Genomic DNA, 18,234 nt, shown 5'->3' on the forward strand with positions numbered 1-18,234 from the left:
GTGTAGCTGGATTTCTGTGAACAGCGACTCCTTTGCATTGTCAAAAAAACTTTTCACCCATTTGGGCAGAAGTTTCTTCAACGTTTTTATTTTTGTGGCTTTGTGCAAGCTGGGGATGCCCTCGTATCGAGTGGCATTGAAAATGCAGCGGAGGCTGGCATTCAGTATGACCTGCTGACGTTGGTGAGTTGGTGCTGTGGAGGACCATACCGGCAAATCGTAGGTGATCACTGGCAGGACACATGTGCGGTAGAGCGGCAGTTTCGTCTTCAGGCTCAGCACCGGTGGGTTCAGAATAGCACGCAGCCAGTAGAGTGCAGAGAAGGCTCTCCCATTTGCCCTCTCTACTTGCTGCTTCCATATTAGACCTCGGTCAAGGACATCTCCTGGGTAGATGACTCACATTGTATAACAGCCTCACCCACCGTCACCTCCTGAGGGAGAGTGGCGATTCTTCTGGAAGAGGATCGCCTTCATCTTCCCAGCGTTGACTGCAATCTGAGTTGTTTGGTCAGGTTCTGCAAGGGAAGGTTTCTATGCAGTGCTGTGTAGAGCATGGCCCTGAGAAGGACCTGAGGCAGCAGAAGCAAAGGAAGTGGCAGCGTCAACTTTCCTTGCTGGTGGGCGAGGAGATGGTGTTGATTTTCCAGTGGCACTTATGTTCTTGTGCTGCCTCTGTGCCGCTTCCGTGTAGTAGCGGCATTTCTGGGACATAGCAGCGTGCGCTTCCCTGCAGTTGGCGCAGGTAACTTTGTCTTCCTGCAGTCATCGCTGGAATGATTCCCAGCACAGCAAAAGCATCGAGGTGGCATCATGCCGGAGACAGCAAAGTGCCCGAACCGTCGGCAGAGCATGCTCTGCATGGGTCCATTGTTTCCCCAAAAAGCTTCTATGGAGACCCTGCATATGCTTATATGGAGACTCCTTGGACGGAACGGCGGGTGAGTCCTGACAAGGTTTGCCGCAAAGCGGTCGATGCCTGCAGGCTTGCTATTCTCCATTACTGTTAGTTGATAGACTCCGTGGACTTCGTAGCCAAGTTGTATCAGAGCCGTTGATTCTGAGGTTGAAGATAAGGACCTGGATATGCCCTTGATGAGATAGCAGGTGCTGGGCGATTTGTCCAGCGGCTGCATATGGTGCTGAATATTTAGGGTTTCCAGCAGCACCTTCGCATTCCTGTGATCCTCTGGCATGTTCAGAAAGAGCCTGGTGGACTTGCACCGAACTTCAAATTCGAAATCTTTCGTGTAGGACACAAGCTGGGTGGTGAGAGAAGAGAGATCCTTGACATAGTACATGACGATGGGCGGGATCCTCTTCTTTGCAGCGGGGGCAGGGACGTCGCCCGCCTCGACACTGTAAGGAGTCTTGTTCTGCTTTCTATTTTTCGTCTTGCTGATGACCGATATAAATCCACCATCAGCGTCCGCGGTTGACTCGGCTTCCATTGCGTCCTCCGCATCCGATGAGGAGTGAAGGGAGGAAGAAGGCTTCCTTTTCGCAGAGGAAAGTGCGCTAGGGCTCTGATATGGGCCTTTGTGGACTTTGTCTGACGGCGTGGAGGCAATGTCTTGTCCTTTGGCGAGATGTGACTCGCAGCCTTGAGTAGCGCCGATGGAGTTCTCCGACCTGGACTCAGTTAGAGTCACCTTTATTTTATTTCCATTGGACATAGACGGGCTGCAATGGAAACATTGGCGGCGGCTGCTGGTGAAGTCGCCTGCAGAGGAAAACGATCCTCAGACAGATCGATTGTGGTGGCCGGTTGGCCGCTCGTCGAAGCTTGCTTCATTGAGGCTAGTCTTCTTAGTCCCTCTGGTGTTATCCGTGGCAAGGCTTAAATAAATATTTCCTTCAGCTGATAAGGGAGGCAATAGAAATAGCGAATCATGATAAGAACTTCAATAGGGAGGATGGCTATCCTTAGCTTCATCATTCAAACGGCTCTTATGACAATGGAATTGAAAACGGAGAAAATCAGCGAGTGCCTGACTAGCCTTGTTTGTGCATAAAGAGTAGCAGCTCTGCAGGTCATTTGGACATAAAGGTGGAGCTGGAACCCACTCAAAACTATTGTCCACCAAAAAATGAGTCTATGTGGAATTAACCCGTAATTTAGCATTGTCCCAAATTTTTGCTATTCCCACATGACAGTGTAGTTATTCAAGTTAAACGAAAGGTGATACGCTTTCCTGGAATTTAAAATTTTAAACTTAAAAATTTTTTTGGGATAAGGCCATTGACTGTTGGCATTCCGATGAGTGACTCTCGCCTCCTCATCAGGGTTGAGACTGATTCAGTTGACTGGCTGAGTCTCAGCCCCAATGAGAGAGTTTCTCATTGCAACATCATCCTTAAACGACCTTACTTGGTACCTAAGCCAAGGAGATTTAATTCAAACAGTTTTTTTATTAATTTCTGTGTTTACTTATTTTCCTTGAGTGCTTCTTAAGTTATGCCACTACTTATAATTAATGTTTATGTTTGTATTGCAAGAAAAATATTTCGGTTAGAAAAATTATTTGAGTGCAGAATGGTCATGAGTGAACTATCTTTTCTCCTTGTAGATCCTGGGGTTTTAACCCTCAGCCTAGAAGGCCATACAGATGCAGTGTGGGGTCTGAGTATTCATGCCCAGCGGTCTCAACTCCTATCCTGCTCAGCCGATGGATCTGTTCGACTCTGGGCGCCTCAGAGCAAAGTGCCTCATTTATCCACCTACACTTCAGATCAGGGTTAGTGCATTTCACAAATTAACTTTGACAAATGTCAGATTCTATCCATTGTGATTCAAGCAATTTATGCCATGTGTTTTATGTTTCCACAGCATAGTGGAAAATGTCAGTGAAAGTGTAAAAATGTGTTGCTGCTGTTATTTTTCTGAATTTACAAAGCAAAACCTCTCATTTGAAAGACCAAAAATTCTGAAATTTGTGAATCGGTATAATTTGTGAACCAATGTCTTCTTTAATTTGTTTTCTGCGGAGCTGATTCCCTCCTGCATTCAGACCCACTGGTGGGTCACAGGCAAATTTACACAGTATCCCCATGACACTCGAGAATTTTGTAATTAAGTAATTTCAAATCTTGTTTCAAATATTTTTCAAATGAAGCATAGTTATTTGAAGTCAACCTAATCTTTGGGAATCTGTGATTCTTTGCTGTTACCATATGCTTTCACTTTGGTCTTCCCCTGCTATGTTTTTTATTGGGATCATACTGCAGTGAAGCTGGTGAATGCAAATATATATGCAGGAGGTCGATTTTCGAATATATCGAGAAATTAGTTGCAGACCTAATACATATATAATTTCCTATCTTAACTTATTTGTTAGTTGAGGGTGAAAAATAAATAAAAATAGTGTGAATTATATGGAGAATTTAGCATTTGGCAGTACTTTTTATGAAAACGTTTTCACTATGTTGCCATTGTAACGTTATTAAGTCTGTTCAAGCTTGTAGTGATTATAACATTCATCAAAACTTTCGATTGGCCAGCATTAGATTTTCTAATTTAAGGTAATCCCCTTGGATATCTGTAAGTCTGGGAAATATAGAAATTGATTTTTATGTTCTGCCTGTGTATTTAATTTTAGTTCAATAACAATAATAATAAATTTATTTCACCATTGGCAGTACAGAAATCTGCATGGTTAAAGTCAATATAAAATTCACATACATGAAGATTGAAATTACTAGGTTCTGGGGAATTCCTAAAATAATCACTTAAATATGATATGCACATCATTAAAACAGAGTCCAGAGGGTTAATAAATACTAATAGAGGAATGGAAAAAACAGGCATTCCAGTTACCCTCCAGGAAATTACTTTACAATGCATCCTCCAGATATTCATTAACACTGAAATAGCATTTTTCAGCTAGGATGCGCTAATTCTTGCAGATGGTATCATGACTAATGGTAATTTTGTACTGAGGAGTTGATTGGTTGTAGTCATTGACTAAGTGATTTAAGCAACCATTTTTCTCACTGTGTTCCATGTCAGTATGACTTGTAGAACAATGAAACAATTTATGCATTAGATTCTATTTTATCATTTTCTGAATTTCTAGATGGTAGTCCAACATCTGTTGACTTTGTGAGGGATGAACCAAACCGAATGGTAGCTGCGTACAGCTCATCTCATTGTGTAATATATGATCTGGAGACTGCTAAGCCTGTAGTTCGCTTAGAAACAACTCAGGTAATGGATTTATTTCTCATTTATCTTTACTACTTACATGTATGTGGCTGTATATATTCTTATCGTGCTCATGAGTGTATACCACAAGGCATTTATTGCTTTGTTTTTGTCACTTGAGTGTTTTGATTTGAATAAATAGAATTTACAAGTTTTATTTTTAAATATTTTTCTAGAAATCAAGTTAAATGGTCTTTATTGGGAGTAGTGATAACACTCAATTCAATTAAACAATTTTTATTTGCATATTTGTTACAATGGCCATGGAGAAATGTTGAATTTAATTCTTAGATAATTCATAACCTCTCAGTTTCTTTTCTTAATAACAATTATAGATGTGTTGTTGAATATTACATTGTTGAACCTGACTTATTACCATTATACCTGAACATTTGATACCTTGAGCAATCATGTAGTGTTTACTATGAGATGAATTTGTCTGAAGCAATGAAAAAGTCATTCTGGCTCTTGCTTGTATAGTAATATGTTTTCCCTTGCTGTGTCTCTATGTAGGATGTGGAGAATAATGTGTCAGGGCGTCAAATAAATCGAGTTGTGTGCCATCCCACCCTACCGCTCACGGTGACGGCACATGAGGATCGCCACATTCGATTCTTTGACAACTCATCAGGCAAATTGGTGCATGCAATGGTGGCACACTTAGATGCTGTCACATCCCTTGCTGTAGATCCCAATGGGCTTTATCTTCTCTCTGGAAGTAAGTGCTGGAGTAGTATTGTGTTTCTGCCTGAGGTGAATTTTAAAACATTCAATTGAGACACTTGGTCTATGTTATTCTACGAGATATTTTAGCATTATCTGGATTTCAACGGAAACATAATATTCCAAGAGCAGAGATGTTATCTAACATTTACATTCATCCTGATATAATAAGTACCTTGTAGAGCATCAAATATTTAGTCTTTAGTGTAATTTTAAGTAATGCCATGAAATCACATTGCTTAGAATAGTTCAATCGTGATGATAGAAGCTTTTGAAAAACACCTTTCCTTATTAGAATTGTTTTTTCAGGGTAAATATTCAAATTAAAGATGTGATTGTTGGGGATGGATGGATGGAGGTTTTTTCAGATCCAGATCTAGAATCGGAATCTTGATTTCAGGAGTCAGATCTTCGGGTTTTTTTCTGATCCAAATGCAATTTTAATTGCCTGCTATGAACCTAAATAATTATTCAAGTTTCTTTTGGGCCCATAATTTCAAAGGAATGCTATTTTGGTTGTCATACACACTAGGATATCTTTAGTGATAAGAAATTGTTTTTATAAGCTTTCAAGGGATTTTTTAAAAACACTAATACGTGTACATGCTCAGGATCTAAATGGTTACGCTTGCGTTTGGAAATGAAAATAGGTTTCGGTCATCGGATAAATTATCGACTGAATTCAAATTTTCCTCACGCACTCTTCCCCCGAATTTTGTTACTTTCTCATTGCATACTGAATTGTGTTTCACTCGCAGATGCTTCAATGGTGGTAAGGTGGATTTTGCACTTCCTCGCTCTAGTTTCACAACACAGTGTACGCACATGGCATACATTGGGTTTTTTTTATCTCAATAAAATGTTTCCAAACTAGGAAAGACATTTTTATCAGGAATGGCGTAATCTGCACACAATTGACAGTGTTTAGAAAAACATTGATCACGTGCCGCAAGGTACGGGAACCGAATGAGATAACTCCTCAGCAAGAGAAAGGGGTGGTAGTCGAGGCACTTACAGAAGAGTTAGAGGGGAGGGAGCACACTCCTTCCGTCTTTCAAGCAACGAATAAGCAAGGGCACGAAAACATCCGATCTTACATGTGGCATCGGCAAATTGCATCTTCAGTCCATATCATCTTGTTTGAGTGTGCTCATACGACGCTTGTTTCTTTGGAAATTGTGCTGTTTGGACTATGTTGAATATTGGAATATCCTTGTTGTAACTACTAGGAAGCTTCGTGTCAATCAGTTAGAACTTAAAAAACTTAAAGACTGTCAGAAATGCATCTCATTCTTAATGAAACCTCGTGCATGCCATCCAATTGCCGAAAGCTATCGAAACATCTTCAGGCCCAGTAAGTGACTCACCAAGCCTCCAGAAACGGAGAATTGAAGCTGGCCAGTTGTTTAGACAGAGTAGGGATGAAACATGCTTCCGTTGTTCCCATTTAACTTAATATTTTCCTTCAAAGATAATGATTTATGATCTGTGTGGTCTCGGAAAGGAAATAAACCTTTAAGGGGCATGGGCTGATGGTCGAGGGAGGGGGAAAGTGATTTTGTGGAATCTGCGGCATAGTTACTTTTAACGTGGTTATTATCCTATGACAGTAAGATTTCCTCTATGTTTGTTCCATCTCTTGAAAAGAGTCACACTGTGTGCCAGTCGTATGCCTTTTTTTATTCTCCTGAAATTCTGCCATGTAACCTCTGCAAAAGCTTTTAAACAAAATGGTTCATGAGTAGGACAAGCAAAGCAGTGCGACGGTGCATTCGAAGAGAGAATGGGAACTCTTTCCACTCTTATGGGGCATTGCATTTACTGGAATTATAATTTAAAATTTTGTATTAAGGAAATAAACCTTTATGAGGCATGGGCTGATGGAGGGCCGAGGGTGATTTTATGTAATCTGCACTGTGGTTATTATCTTACAGTCCTGAGATTCCCCTGATTGTTGCTCGATTTCTTGGGAAGATTCACGCTATGTGCCTGTTGTATTTTTCCTTAAAATTGTCCATGGCTGAAATGCTATTGCAATACTCCTACTAGAGCTTTAAAACAAAATTGTTTGTGAGTGGGACAAGCATTGCAGTGTAATGACGTATGCGAAGGGAAGATCAGAACTCTTTCCACTTCCTTATATGTAAAGTGGCCATAAATATTTTGCCCTAGACAGGGACATCTCATTACCGGGTGGACGGGTCCCCAGTGAAGTTCAAAAACCTCTAGCCTTACTACATGGAAATAGGTTTATAAAATCAAAACTTTGAATATTTTTTATTATGGTTATTTGAATCTTTTTCCTTTAATGACATTAACTTTTATTTCGTTTTTTTACTCTTTCTGTTATAATCTGTTATTATAAAAACATAATTTCTGCACGAAATCAAAACAAAAATTCCTGCATTTTTTACACTAAACCAGTACATTGTACAGAATTTTAGGAAACTGAGGTGATACCCTCAAAATCGGTAAAATCGGGACTGTCCCAGCCAAACCAGGACATATGGCCTCTTTATTATACGGGATGCTGAATTAAATGAAGCATTAAATTACAATTTTGTATCCATATTTGATTTCTTTGGCAAATTGCAATTGGAAGTAACCGGTGAAGGCATTATCCGCACATATTTGAATTCGAGGTGTCCCATATGACTATCCCTGGTAAGCATATTAAGTTTAAGACTACAAGTGAAGGCCTACATATCTGCGAGCACCATATATGTTGTTTAAATTCAGCTGAAAAATGCCGTGTAAATTTTGATAATTGTTAGGTTAAGTCAAGGCATACCTCTGCTACACCACACGATGCGAAAATGAAAAATGCCACAAAATTTTTTTCTGTAGCTCCGATGCTCAAAATAGGAGTGCGTCTCTTATGCGGGTGCGTAACTTACATGAGTTTATGCCGTACTTCTAACATGGTTACTATCTTACGGTGCAAAGATTCCCTCGATGCTTGTTCAATCTTTTGGGAAGGTTCGCAGTACTGGCCGGTCATATATTTTCTTATAATTTTCCACAGCAGAAATTCTGTTGCATAACCCCTACGAGAGATTTTAAACAAAATGTTTCATGAGTAGGACAATCATGCAATCGTGCAATGGCAAATGCAAAGAGAGGATTGGAACTCTTCCCACTCCCTCTTATGGGATGCTGCATTTAGAATGGGGAACCTGCATGGGTCGTCGATTGCTCTAAAAACTTTTGAATAAGTCAAATGGATACATTAGCTCGCAAAAATATCTTCAGTTTCTCCATCCCACATCAAAAGAAATAAAAAAATTGCATTTAAAATCGAGAAAAATTTCTCTGAGCCGACCACTGCGTGAAGACACCCGAGCGTTGCCGAGGCCAGGCGTGACGTCATAGGTACCTAAACAACCGTAGGGAGTTGGGAAATACGCTGAGCGCATGGTGTAAAATTTGTTTTGAGGGAGTATTTAGCTGCTCATCGTCACTTTATTTTGTTCTGTTATTCTTGGGCAAGTTTTCCTGTTGCTATTGTGCCTAGATTATTACTTGGGATATTAATAATGCGGCATTGGGATGATGTAGTACAAGCGTTTCGCTTCGTATGTTTTAGTTATCAGAAAAATGGATGATATTGTTGCCACTCGTTCGAATAGTACACCTGAAATTCATCTACATAATACCCCGCTTGCCGCCTAAAAGGCGTGTGGCATGGGGTGTTAAGACACCAGCCTTTTTTTAGGACACTGAAAATTGATGCCACGACCCTCACGGAATTTGTTAAGACAAATTATTGCTATATGTCGGCGGCAAATCGAGATGTAAAAGAAACTTGTAATACTGGGGGATAACGATCGTAAGCTGTGCTGTTGACATTAGAGTAAGCTGTGCTGTTGAATTTGGCAACGCTGAATTAGTGGAGAAGGTAGTCCTATCCGTCCTACGGTACGAATTCACAGCAAAACAGTCTGCACACAATCCACATGTGAGATCGCGAATCGGTTCCGCTGCCAACACACACACAAGCTACAACCTATTTCAATAATATAGGTAAATCCATAAACAATATACATATATACTAGCATATACCATAAAAATATAGTGGGGAATAGGCAAATACTCTTATCAAAAACTGGAAGTCACTGTCACATTCTTATATTCATCACGTACAACTTACAATAACAGAACTCGTTATGATGAAAACAACTATTTATTCACTGATTTAAACCCATAAATTAGCCCACACAAGTGACACCGGTGACTTTTCTCACTACTATTCGTTGAAATAATGGAATAACAAACTTCACCCACAGTTTTTTCAATTGTGTGATCGTGAAATGTCATATCTACAGTGAACAACGGAGATTAGCACGCCACTGACAATTTTTACACTACTGTTAGACATTTATCGATAGCTTAATAGCACTTTTTACAATTCAATCACGATGGAACACTGATAACTCTTGGCCGATATTTTTCAACGTTGTCAAACTTTGTGCATTACAACCACTGGCACTGTGATTATTAGCAGTAGCTTAACGGGAGATGTCACGTTGAAAATAACACTATTTTGGCACAAAAATGTTCCTAGATGTCTCCAATCAGCGAGCAAAAGTTGCATTGACTGGAATTCACCCCATAATACAAGCACAGACAGTCCTAAATGATGAATTCTCCGGTACCTACGAATAAACGGATGAAGTTATTGTATATAAAAGCTAAGCGGACATTAGTAAACATCAAAATCGTTCTAATTACATACTTAAATGAATGATATGCCGTCGATATCATAAACTTACAATTAACGTATCCCCCTTCCAATGGCCGTGGCTCAGACTCCTACAACGATGTTATTTAGGTATTATAAAATTTTTGGTTTAACGGCTCCAGTTTAATATTTTATGCCCTTAATCAGATATTAATATTATAAATAATGCAAAATATGAGGGCTTCCAAGCCTCTATCGTCGGATATTTATCTTTAAATATAAAATAATCAACACGTCTAACAAACGAAGCTCTCACAACTGCTGGCAACTATTATAAACAATCACAACAATAGCTTCGCGTGATGTTTAGGCACCTTTGACGTCATCGAGGCTTCGTCGGCAGTGGCTTGGGGGGTGAGGGAGTTTTTCCCGTACTTTAAAATTCGTTATATTTATCATTAAATATCTCGTGAAGGAAAACTCAGATATACATGCGGTTTTCTTTGTTGTATTCAGAAAATAATTTTCTGTCCGCCTGTGAAATAAAAAAAATTCATGCGAGTTCCCCATTGTTACTTTAAGGTTTTACAAGATTTTCATTTGGTACTCTTATTTTTTTAATTCTGTCCAATAAGGTCTTCATCTCTTTTTGTCTTCTCAGGCCATGATTGCAGCATCCGACTGTGGAATTTGGACAATAAGACATGTGTGCAAGAAATCACAGCACACAGGAAAAAATTTGAGGAGAGCATCTTTGATGTGGCCTTCCATCCATCCAAGCCGTACATAGCGAGTGCAGGGGCCGACGCACTTGCCAAAGTGTTTGTGTGAAGGTCGGGCGTGCGCATTCAGTGTGGATAAGCAGCCGAATGCCAATGTGTGCAAATTTTGGGACCCTGAGTCATCCGCGTCTGTGGAAACGTGTGCGTGTGGCGTTGCGCGCCGAAATGGTGCGTGTGTGGGACTTCTTCCCCTCTGTCAGTGCTTGCTCCCTCCCGTCCTTCCCTCCCCCTCGACACAGGGGGATGAAGGGAGAGGCGTCAGGTGGCAATAGTGTAGTATTGTGGGTGGGGCTCTCGCCGCTGGTCGGCGCAGGATTCCGCTGACTCTCTCTCTTCCCGTCTCTATTCCACACATCCATCCCTCTCCATCACCTTCCCACCCTTCCCATCATTCCACAAATTCCTCTGACACTCACACACACACTGGCACGCACGGTTGCAACATCACTCTCACACGCGTACACAGCATGTGCGTTTGCGTGGTGTAGCCAGAGTGTTGCTGACTCACGTATGTTGGGTTCATGCGTGGCTGGATGGTGGGCTACACACCCTCCCCTTTTGTGAGGGGGTGGGTGGCATGCACACAGAAACGCATGCGCAACCAGTTGTGGGAAGAAGGGAATGCTCTACTCTCCTCAGTCCCTGCCTAATTCTAGGATTGTACTGTGTATATGTTAACTTATATATGTCATAAAAGTGATGAATCAATTTGAGTGGTGAATGGTTGGTGCCCAGTGAGAGCGATCACTGGACTGCTCCCGAGGGAATGCGCAGTTGTTGTTAGTTGAGTGTCTGCCAGCGTGAGAGTGTGTGAAATATGCTCTGTAGGAAAAGGAGTCCGGCATTGGTAGGGCTAATGTATAACGTGTGTCTAACTGTAAAAAAAAACATGTATTTAGTAGAACTACTATGTAGCTCCAAAATTATTGATTGTTGCTTTCTTCTTCTTTTTTTTATTATTGGTATGTTTACACAAAAATTGCCTTTCTGGATTTATGGGGCGTGCCTTCTGTCGAGGGAGTGTACCTTCTTGTGTGTAGCATAAGTGGTTGCTCAGCATGATTCTCTGTGAACCGACTTGTTTCTTGACCAACTAGAGCCCCATGTTGCCTGAAAGTGCATTTAATTAGTGGAGTTCTTCGATATTTGTTGATAACAGTAATGGGTAAGAAAATTTTCTTAAAGCTCTAATTTTTGTACTACGAAGCCTGTGAATTTTCAATCACACCTTGATATGTATAAAACTTCAAGACATTCATTCCTGTGTCCTCATCGAATCAGTTATTTTGGAGCCTGATGACCCATGCCGTGCGTGAATAGATCGATCAAGTCAAGCCCTTCCTATCTTTGTGGTGCATGTAGAAGTGATGGGAGTGTTTTTCTTGCATGGCTCTAACATCTGGTACCTTTTTGAGAAATAATACCCTCTGATCTTTATTTCATCCTCATTTCTTTTAACATCAAGTTTTGTAATAATTTGTCGCGCAATGGTTACCTTCTCCAGGAAAGTTATATCACTCCAGTTTGATTTATTCCAGTGAAGTATGTGCAGTAGGTGTGCACTTATAGAAAGCTTGCTAACTGTGTGTACGTGAGCTAATTGCATGGGAATGCCATGTTCCCCCACGACTCCCCCCTCTTTCTCTCTGAATGCACTTGTCTGGGTGCGTGTTCCCCCTCTTGAGTTTGTGTGTTTGAGTGCATGTCAGTGCGTCTGCTTGAGAGTTGTCATGAATGTGTGTGTGAGTGAGTGCGCTGGTGAACTAAGCTTTTGCTAGCAGTTAGCCTTTCTGGGCTGACTCTTCAACTTCCTTGTTTCAGGGACTGGAGAGGAAGGTTTATCAGGTGGTGATGTAGGGTTTTTTAATGTGTACACATAATTATAAATATATATAAATATATAAATAAATATTGCATATAAAGATGAATTAATTAGCCTGATAATCTCAGGTCTTTACCTTGAAGAAGCAAGGTCTTCCCAGCAATGGGGTAAGTGAACACGTGAATTTAAAAGAGGACCACTTCTGAATCCTACATACCACAGCCCCGGTTGTTTTAAATTAAAATAGAAAATGCAAGTGAACAATGTCTGTCTGCTCTTGGTCTCTCTGTATTGTGGTGACTGACACTTATTTAATGTGAATCTTATTGCTAAATATTTCTGTTCTCCCTTCCTGTATAGCTTTTTTTTAAAGAGCTGCTTGTAAATTGCAGGAATCTAGTTAATTTTAATGGAATGTCACTCATTGTTTGGTAATAAATGCATATGCACAGTGACTGTTTTGATTTGCCCTTTTCAATTCATTAGTCTTACTGCATGACATGTGAGGGGTCACCTCCTCTTTTGTGTATCATTCTGCCTCAGGAGTCACTTGGCACTCATTTTGATTATTTTCTTTTAAACTGTGGAGATTTTCACAGGAGTATGTTATTCTTGTAGTTCATCGTTATGCCAGGATTTTTAAGGTAGCCCCTTAAATGCCAGTTGTGTATTGCTTAAGTTTGTAGGCGTCAACTGTGACACACAATTAGCAGTGATAAAAGTCCTTTTATGCAACTCGTCTAGTTCACACACATCTTGAAGAACAAAGAGTTTACTATGTATGCACCATGTGTAAAAAAGGACAGTTTGTGGGATCAACAGTAGTGTTAAACTTTTACAGCGGGTCCCAATTCTCTCTGTTACATCAATGGACATAAATCTTCCTGCCTATATGAAGAGGCACAGTACCATTTGAGGTGTATCTTGTGAGATTTCAAAGTGTCTGATTGATCAAGTAGTGCCTCCAGCATCCTGCATTCTATTATGTCTCAATAGTGTTTCACATGAGTGGTTCCGCTTGTTAACAAGGCAGTCACTCATCAAAGCAGCTGCTGCTGTCTCTTCTTTTGTCTATTCCTTTTCATTAGACTGAAATGTCGAGAGTGTGTTTGCATCCCATGGCTCCCTCCTCCTCCATCCATTTTGTGACTTGTAGTTCTCTGTAGTCAGTTAGATATGCTAATGTGGGGAGGAGAGAGCTCTGAGTGGGAAGGAAGTAAAATTTTCAATAATTCAAGTGGACATTTCACAGCATGTGGTGACCTTCAGTGGCAGATTGTGTGAAGAAAGTGTTCACTTTTCTAAGAAGAGAGGAAATGTCAATGGAAGAAAGGAGAACCTTACAAATTTCAGTATCTTGTTGGTATTTTTGAATTAATGCATTTAGATATAGTTGGTTTACTCATTTCTCACGTGATCTTGTAAATCCGTATATCTGCTACTGATAGTCATCAGCTCTGAGTGTCAATAAAAGTGGTAGGATTGGAATGCATTACTTTATTATTGTTTAACTCGCGTCACGTTGCAGCTTGCTCATAGTGCATAGCTTTTCTTATTTCCCCAAAAAGTTGCCAACCATAGCAAGAAATGAAAGGCAATCCTCGCGCGGTCATTGTATTTCCTTTTCCTAACTTTTTACCGCTGAGTTTCGCTTCTCCCTATAGGATACGATTCACAAACAATGAAAACTCTCTTTATGGTAAAGTGAGACTTTAACTAAAGTAAGTTTCACTGTCGTTTCAAGGGTCTTAATTGATAAAGTAGACCTTTCACTGATAAAATCTCTGCCATACATTGAAATATTTACTATTGGCGATGAAAGTTGGCACTCGAAACTACTTACGTATTTGTTTATAGACTTTTGACGATTGAGGTTGTACCGTGCCAAGATATTCTTAAGCTACGTTTTTCGTTCTCTTCATTGGTGTAATTGCAAATGATCTCGGCATCGTATTAATATTTTCACTACCAACGTTTGTGTACGTTAATTACAGAGTTGAATGAATAGAAGTCCACTTGATTAGCTTCGAGTATTAGAAATGCTCTTTTGATGTTTCCAGCGATGTAGGTTAAGATTCAAATGGTGATATCAGTCAGAGACTATCTTATATTTTTAGCTGCACACGTTGTGACTCTATATCGTCATTGCAAACTTGGAAGTGCGAAGTTGAAAAACGAATCGGAAAAATAGCTATTACAGAAACAAAAATGTGAAACACGTGATGTATAAAGAGGCATGTGGAAACAGCACATTTAGCAAACATGGAATGAAGACGCTCGCAGTGCAATGCAATGCAACGCAATAAAACACAGGCTGGGCAAACGACATGACAATCAGTCTACAAAAACCACTTACGCCGTAATAAACAGAATTTTGCTATAATTTCAGTATCTCGAAGGGAAATTCTAGCTAATCAACACATGAATAGTCTGAATATAACCATTACCTTAAGTTGTATTCAAAATCCACCTAATTTGTGCCAATCTTGTTCCACCACTATCAGTAATCACCACAGGTTCATAAAAACGTATATAGTATTCGACCGATAAAGAATTCAACTATGGAATTAACGTAATGGGTCATTTTCATAAATACTGACTCGGTATATTTTCATGGAAAAAGAGACAGGTTGGATTTCTTTATTGATACACGTCTGCTGTTGTGCTCTCATAAAAATAATACTTCTGTTATCCAATATACCTCCCCATGGTGTAATTTTCCACAATCAGGATTGTTTAGATAATTCACACAATATGTCAACTTCAGTAATAGCCGGTGCGGCCACATTAATTTATTCTTGAAGCAGCCTTTAGCTCGTTGAGAATGCATTATGCATAGTAATGTATTAACCATGGTCCTTATGTAAGGGCCAAGGTATTAATCATGAAAATACATATATATGTTCATGGTATTAATCTTGTCCTGTGAGCTCCGGTTGGTCACTTCATGGTAGAACCACTTTTCGTCTGAAGTGGCACTAGCGGCACTAGTTTCATGTATAAATACGATTACTTTCTTGTCTCGTGACGGTGGCCGTGCGCCTTTTAGCTGAAAATATGGAGGAATGCGTAACCTGCTAACATTTTGGTGGTTGTGGTGTGATTGTTGAAGGAGAAGTAAAATGTTCAAAAACTGGTGTTGGTCGGTACAGTCATTATTTTATCTCAGAAATATGTAATTTCGATTTAAGGGGTTAAATCAGTTTAAAGATTTGTATGTAACGTCTAAATTCAATCGGTGAGTGCATTGGGAACCCTTACTTTTGCAATCATTGAAAATTTGGATTGTAAAGATTGTAGTTTGTTTTCCTTTTCGTTAGAGGAATTATTGTGATGTATTACGGGATTAAATTTTTTGTTAGCTTATCCGATATTGTTTAATAAGCAAGTTACTAGATATTCACTCCTTGCGTATCATTAGGGAAGAGTAATGATAATTTGCTTTAATGTAAATAGTAAAAATTTCGAGGCATGGAGTCCTTCAGCGTAAAATTTTGGAATGTAATTGAAAGACTGAAGGAGCCATCGCTGGTTCTAAAGGTTCAGAATTGTTTTGGAGTCTTACCACGGAAGAAATTAGGTTGTGATATTAGTAATTTGAAGAGTGAAAAGTCTAGGCGAAGCCTGGATCATGCGGAGAATCTTTGTGATCTTGACGATGTAGATTCTAACAAACTCACTGATGGATTAAATGGCGTCGGCGGTTATTCAGATTTGAATAAAGAAAAGGCAAGTAAACGGGTATTCTGGTATTCGGATATTATTTTATATATTATTTCATAAATTCCTGTGTGACCCTCATATCATGCTTTTAGGATACTTGAACGTCATCGACTCATTACCCATATGGAAAACTTTCGTATTTCAGGCGCCATGGAATCGAGGAATTGAATTATCCTCTGTGTCTTCGAGGAAGCAAGGAAGAGATCACAATCATGGGGGAAGCTCTGTTCAGGATACGCGGGTCGCTGCTGGTGATGCTTTGTCCTCAGAGTCAGATTCTGAAACAAAAGATTATGTGGTTACCAATAGATTTTGGTATTACTTGTTTTGTTTGGGTACAGCTCTCGGAGATGAAATATTCTATGCCTCTTTCATTCCGTTTTGGTTCTGGAATATCGATGGTGCTGTTGGACGAAGAGTAGTTTTGGTTTGGGCTATTACCATGTATATAGGTAATTTGAGATGTCAATGTTAATTATAAGTATCTCAACCAGTCTTAATGAAATCGTTAATTCAAATGCCTGCCATATTTCCAGGGCAAGGGATAAAAGATATTGTGCGATGGCCCCGTCCAGCCAGTCCACCAGTGTTTCGTCTTCAGAAGAAGTGGGCTTTGGAGTATGGCATGCCGTCTACTCATGCCATGGTTGGTGCTTCGATACCCTTGTCAGTGATACTATATACGATGGACAGGTATCAGGTATGCTTGTTCTTTCGTTTTATAGGCTAGGCAGCTGGTAAAAGGCAAAATAATGCCGTAAGCTGTATTAGGAGGGGAGTGATTTTTCTATTAATTGGCCTTGGTACTCTGCAAGATGTTTTGTGTGAAGGAGTTTTCAAATTTGTCAAATGTGCCTTACAATAAGCGAAGAGAAACTCATCAGAATGTGTGGTTCATACCACCCTTCCCATTTGTGCCAAGATCCATTGCTGAGATGTACCCTGCCCAATCAGCACATTGTAAGTCCTGTAGGTAGGTCCGAAGATAAGGTAGAAGGAAAAAATACGGAAGGCACAAATAAATAAGCAGGTTAGCCTTTCCTCATGTGTTTCTTACAGCTCTGCTGACCAACATCCAAAGTGATGACAAATGATGGAGGCCTAACTCTCCCTGCCTCCTTAATGTTATTATTCTATCATTTTAGAGTATTTATTGAGGAATTTATGTATAAAAACTATGTTTCCATTCTTGGCATGTATGCATTGTGAGGAGAAATTACATTATAAGGCCGTAATTTGAAAATAATTCACATTTATAAAACGATGTAGAAACCATGGTCATAAGAAAGAAACATGTTTCTTGGAACATGGAACTTGTTGAAATGTCGAATGAAGTAAGTTTGTTACATGCACACAGCATTTACATTTTGCTACCTATATAATGAAATTTTAAATCAGTAAGTATCTACTCCGTATTCTTGCATTTGACGCAGTAGTGTAGTGGGTAGCATGGCCAGCTGATGGACTAAAGGTTACAAAGTGTGATTCCTCCAATAGTGTTTTTTTTTCTTCTTTCCATCCCAAGAAAAAGGTTGACATAGCATGCTTTGCATCTACACCAGCATATTGCTTAAAGCTGTAAAAAAAAATTCTGTTTACTGGAAAATCTGTTATCAGATTTCATAAAGACTCGCTGAATTTCACCGGTAAGCTTTAATTCATGTCGGGCAGAGCTCTTAGCTGCGTAGGAAGTTAAGTGCACTGTAATGCTGCCTTTGGTGCTCATCTGGCAGAAGCAACTAATTTTCGTATGAGGGTATTTGATGGCATTCCTTACCTATTCTGCCCTAAAATCTTATCCTTGCCTTACATAAGTTCTTTAGCTTACGATAGGCTGCTAATCATTTTTTCCATTAGAAAACCATGAGAAACAAATAGCTCTATTACTTTGTGCCATCTGGGTGAGATGTAATCTGCTCTGAGGGTCAGACGGATATGAAAGATGAAGAGTTGAAGGGAAAGAACTTATGAAGGTGAAATGGGGTGCATCCTGCCAACCCGGAGAGGGAGCATGAGGGTACAACTCTGTGGGAGCAACTGTACATGTTCTGTGAGACACTATGAGCGGGCAGTGAGATAAACTCTTTTTAGAATAATAAAATTTTATGGTAGAAAGATTTAATTACAGTATAGTATTGAGAGCATTATATTAGACCCTGCAAATCCACTGTATGGGGCTTATACTCTTGACTCGCTGTGCTCCGCGTACTCACTTAGGGGCTCCGCCCCTTAGAAACCCTGGGTCCAGCTTCGCCGTCTACTTTTGTGGTTGTTCGAAGAATTTTAATTTGAATAATCT

At 39.8% G+C, this 18,234-nt stretch overlaps 2 protein-coding genes across 2 annotated transcripts in view; both read left to right on the top strand.

Annotated features, from left to right (window-relative positions):
- The window catches only part of LOC124158035 (striatin-3), a 73,775-nt gene extending 60,075 nt beyond the window's left edge, over nucleotides 1–13,700 (top strand). The window contains exons 10-13 of the mRNA XM_046533189.1: nucleotides 2,571–2,738; nucleotides 4,077–4,207; nucleotides 4,718–4,922; nucleotides 10,270–13,700. Of these exons, the coding sequence (XP_046389145.1) occupies nucleotides 2,571–2,738; nucleotides 4,077–4,207; nucleotides 4,718–4,922; nucleotides 10,270–10,439 (674 nt within the window). The 3' untranslated portion in view covers nucleotides 10,440–13,700. The remainder of the gene's footprint in view (nucleotides 1–2,570; nucleotides 2,739–4,076; nucleotides 4,208–4,717; nucleotides 4,923–10,269) is intronic.
- Nucleotides 13,701–14,513: 813 nt separating this feature from the next.
- LOC124158036 (sphingosine-1-phosphate phosphatase 1-like) overlaps nucleotides 14,514–18,234 on the top strand; it is an 81,767-nt gene continuing 78,046 nt past the window's right edge. Inside the window, exons 1-3 of the mRNA XM_046533190.1 lie at nucleotides 14,514–15,941; nucleotides 16,081–16,387; nucleotides 16,472–16,635. Coding sequence (XP_046389146.1) covers nucleotides 15,684–15,941; nucleotides 16,081–16,387; nucleotides 16,472–16,635 — 729 coding nt within the window. The 5' untranslated portion in view covers nucleotides 14,514–15,683. The remainder of the gene's footprint in view (nucleotides 15,942–16,080; nucleotides 16,388–16,471; nucleotides 16,636–18,234) is intronic.

Source organism: Ischnura elegans, chromosome 4 (assembly GCF_921293095.1).
Source record: "Ischnura elegans chromosome 4, ioIscEleg1.1, whole genome shotgun sequence".
Taxonomy (NCBI): Eukaryota; Metazoa; Arthropoda; class Insecta; order Odonata; family Coenagrionidae; genus Ischnura; species Ischnura elegans.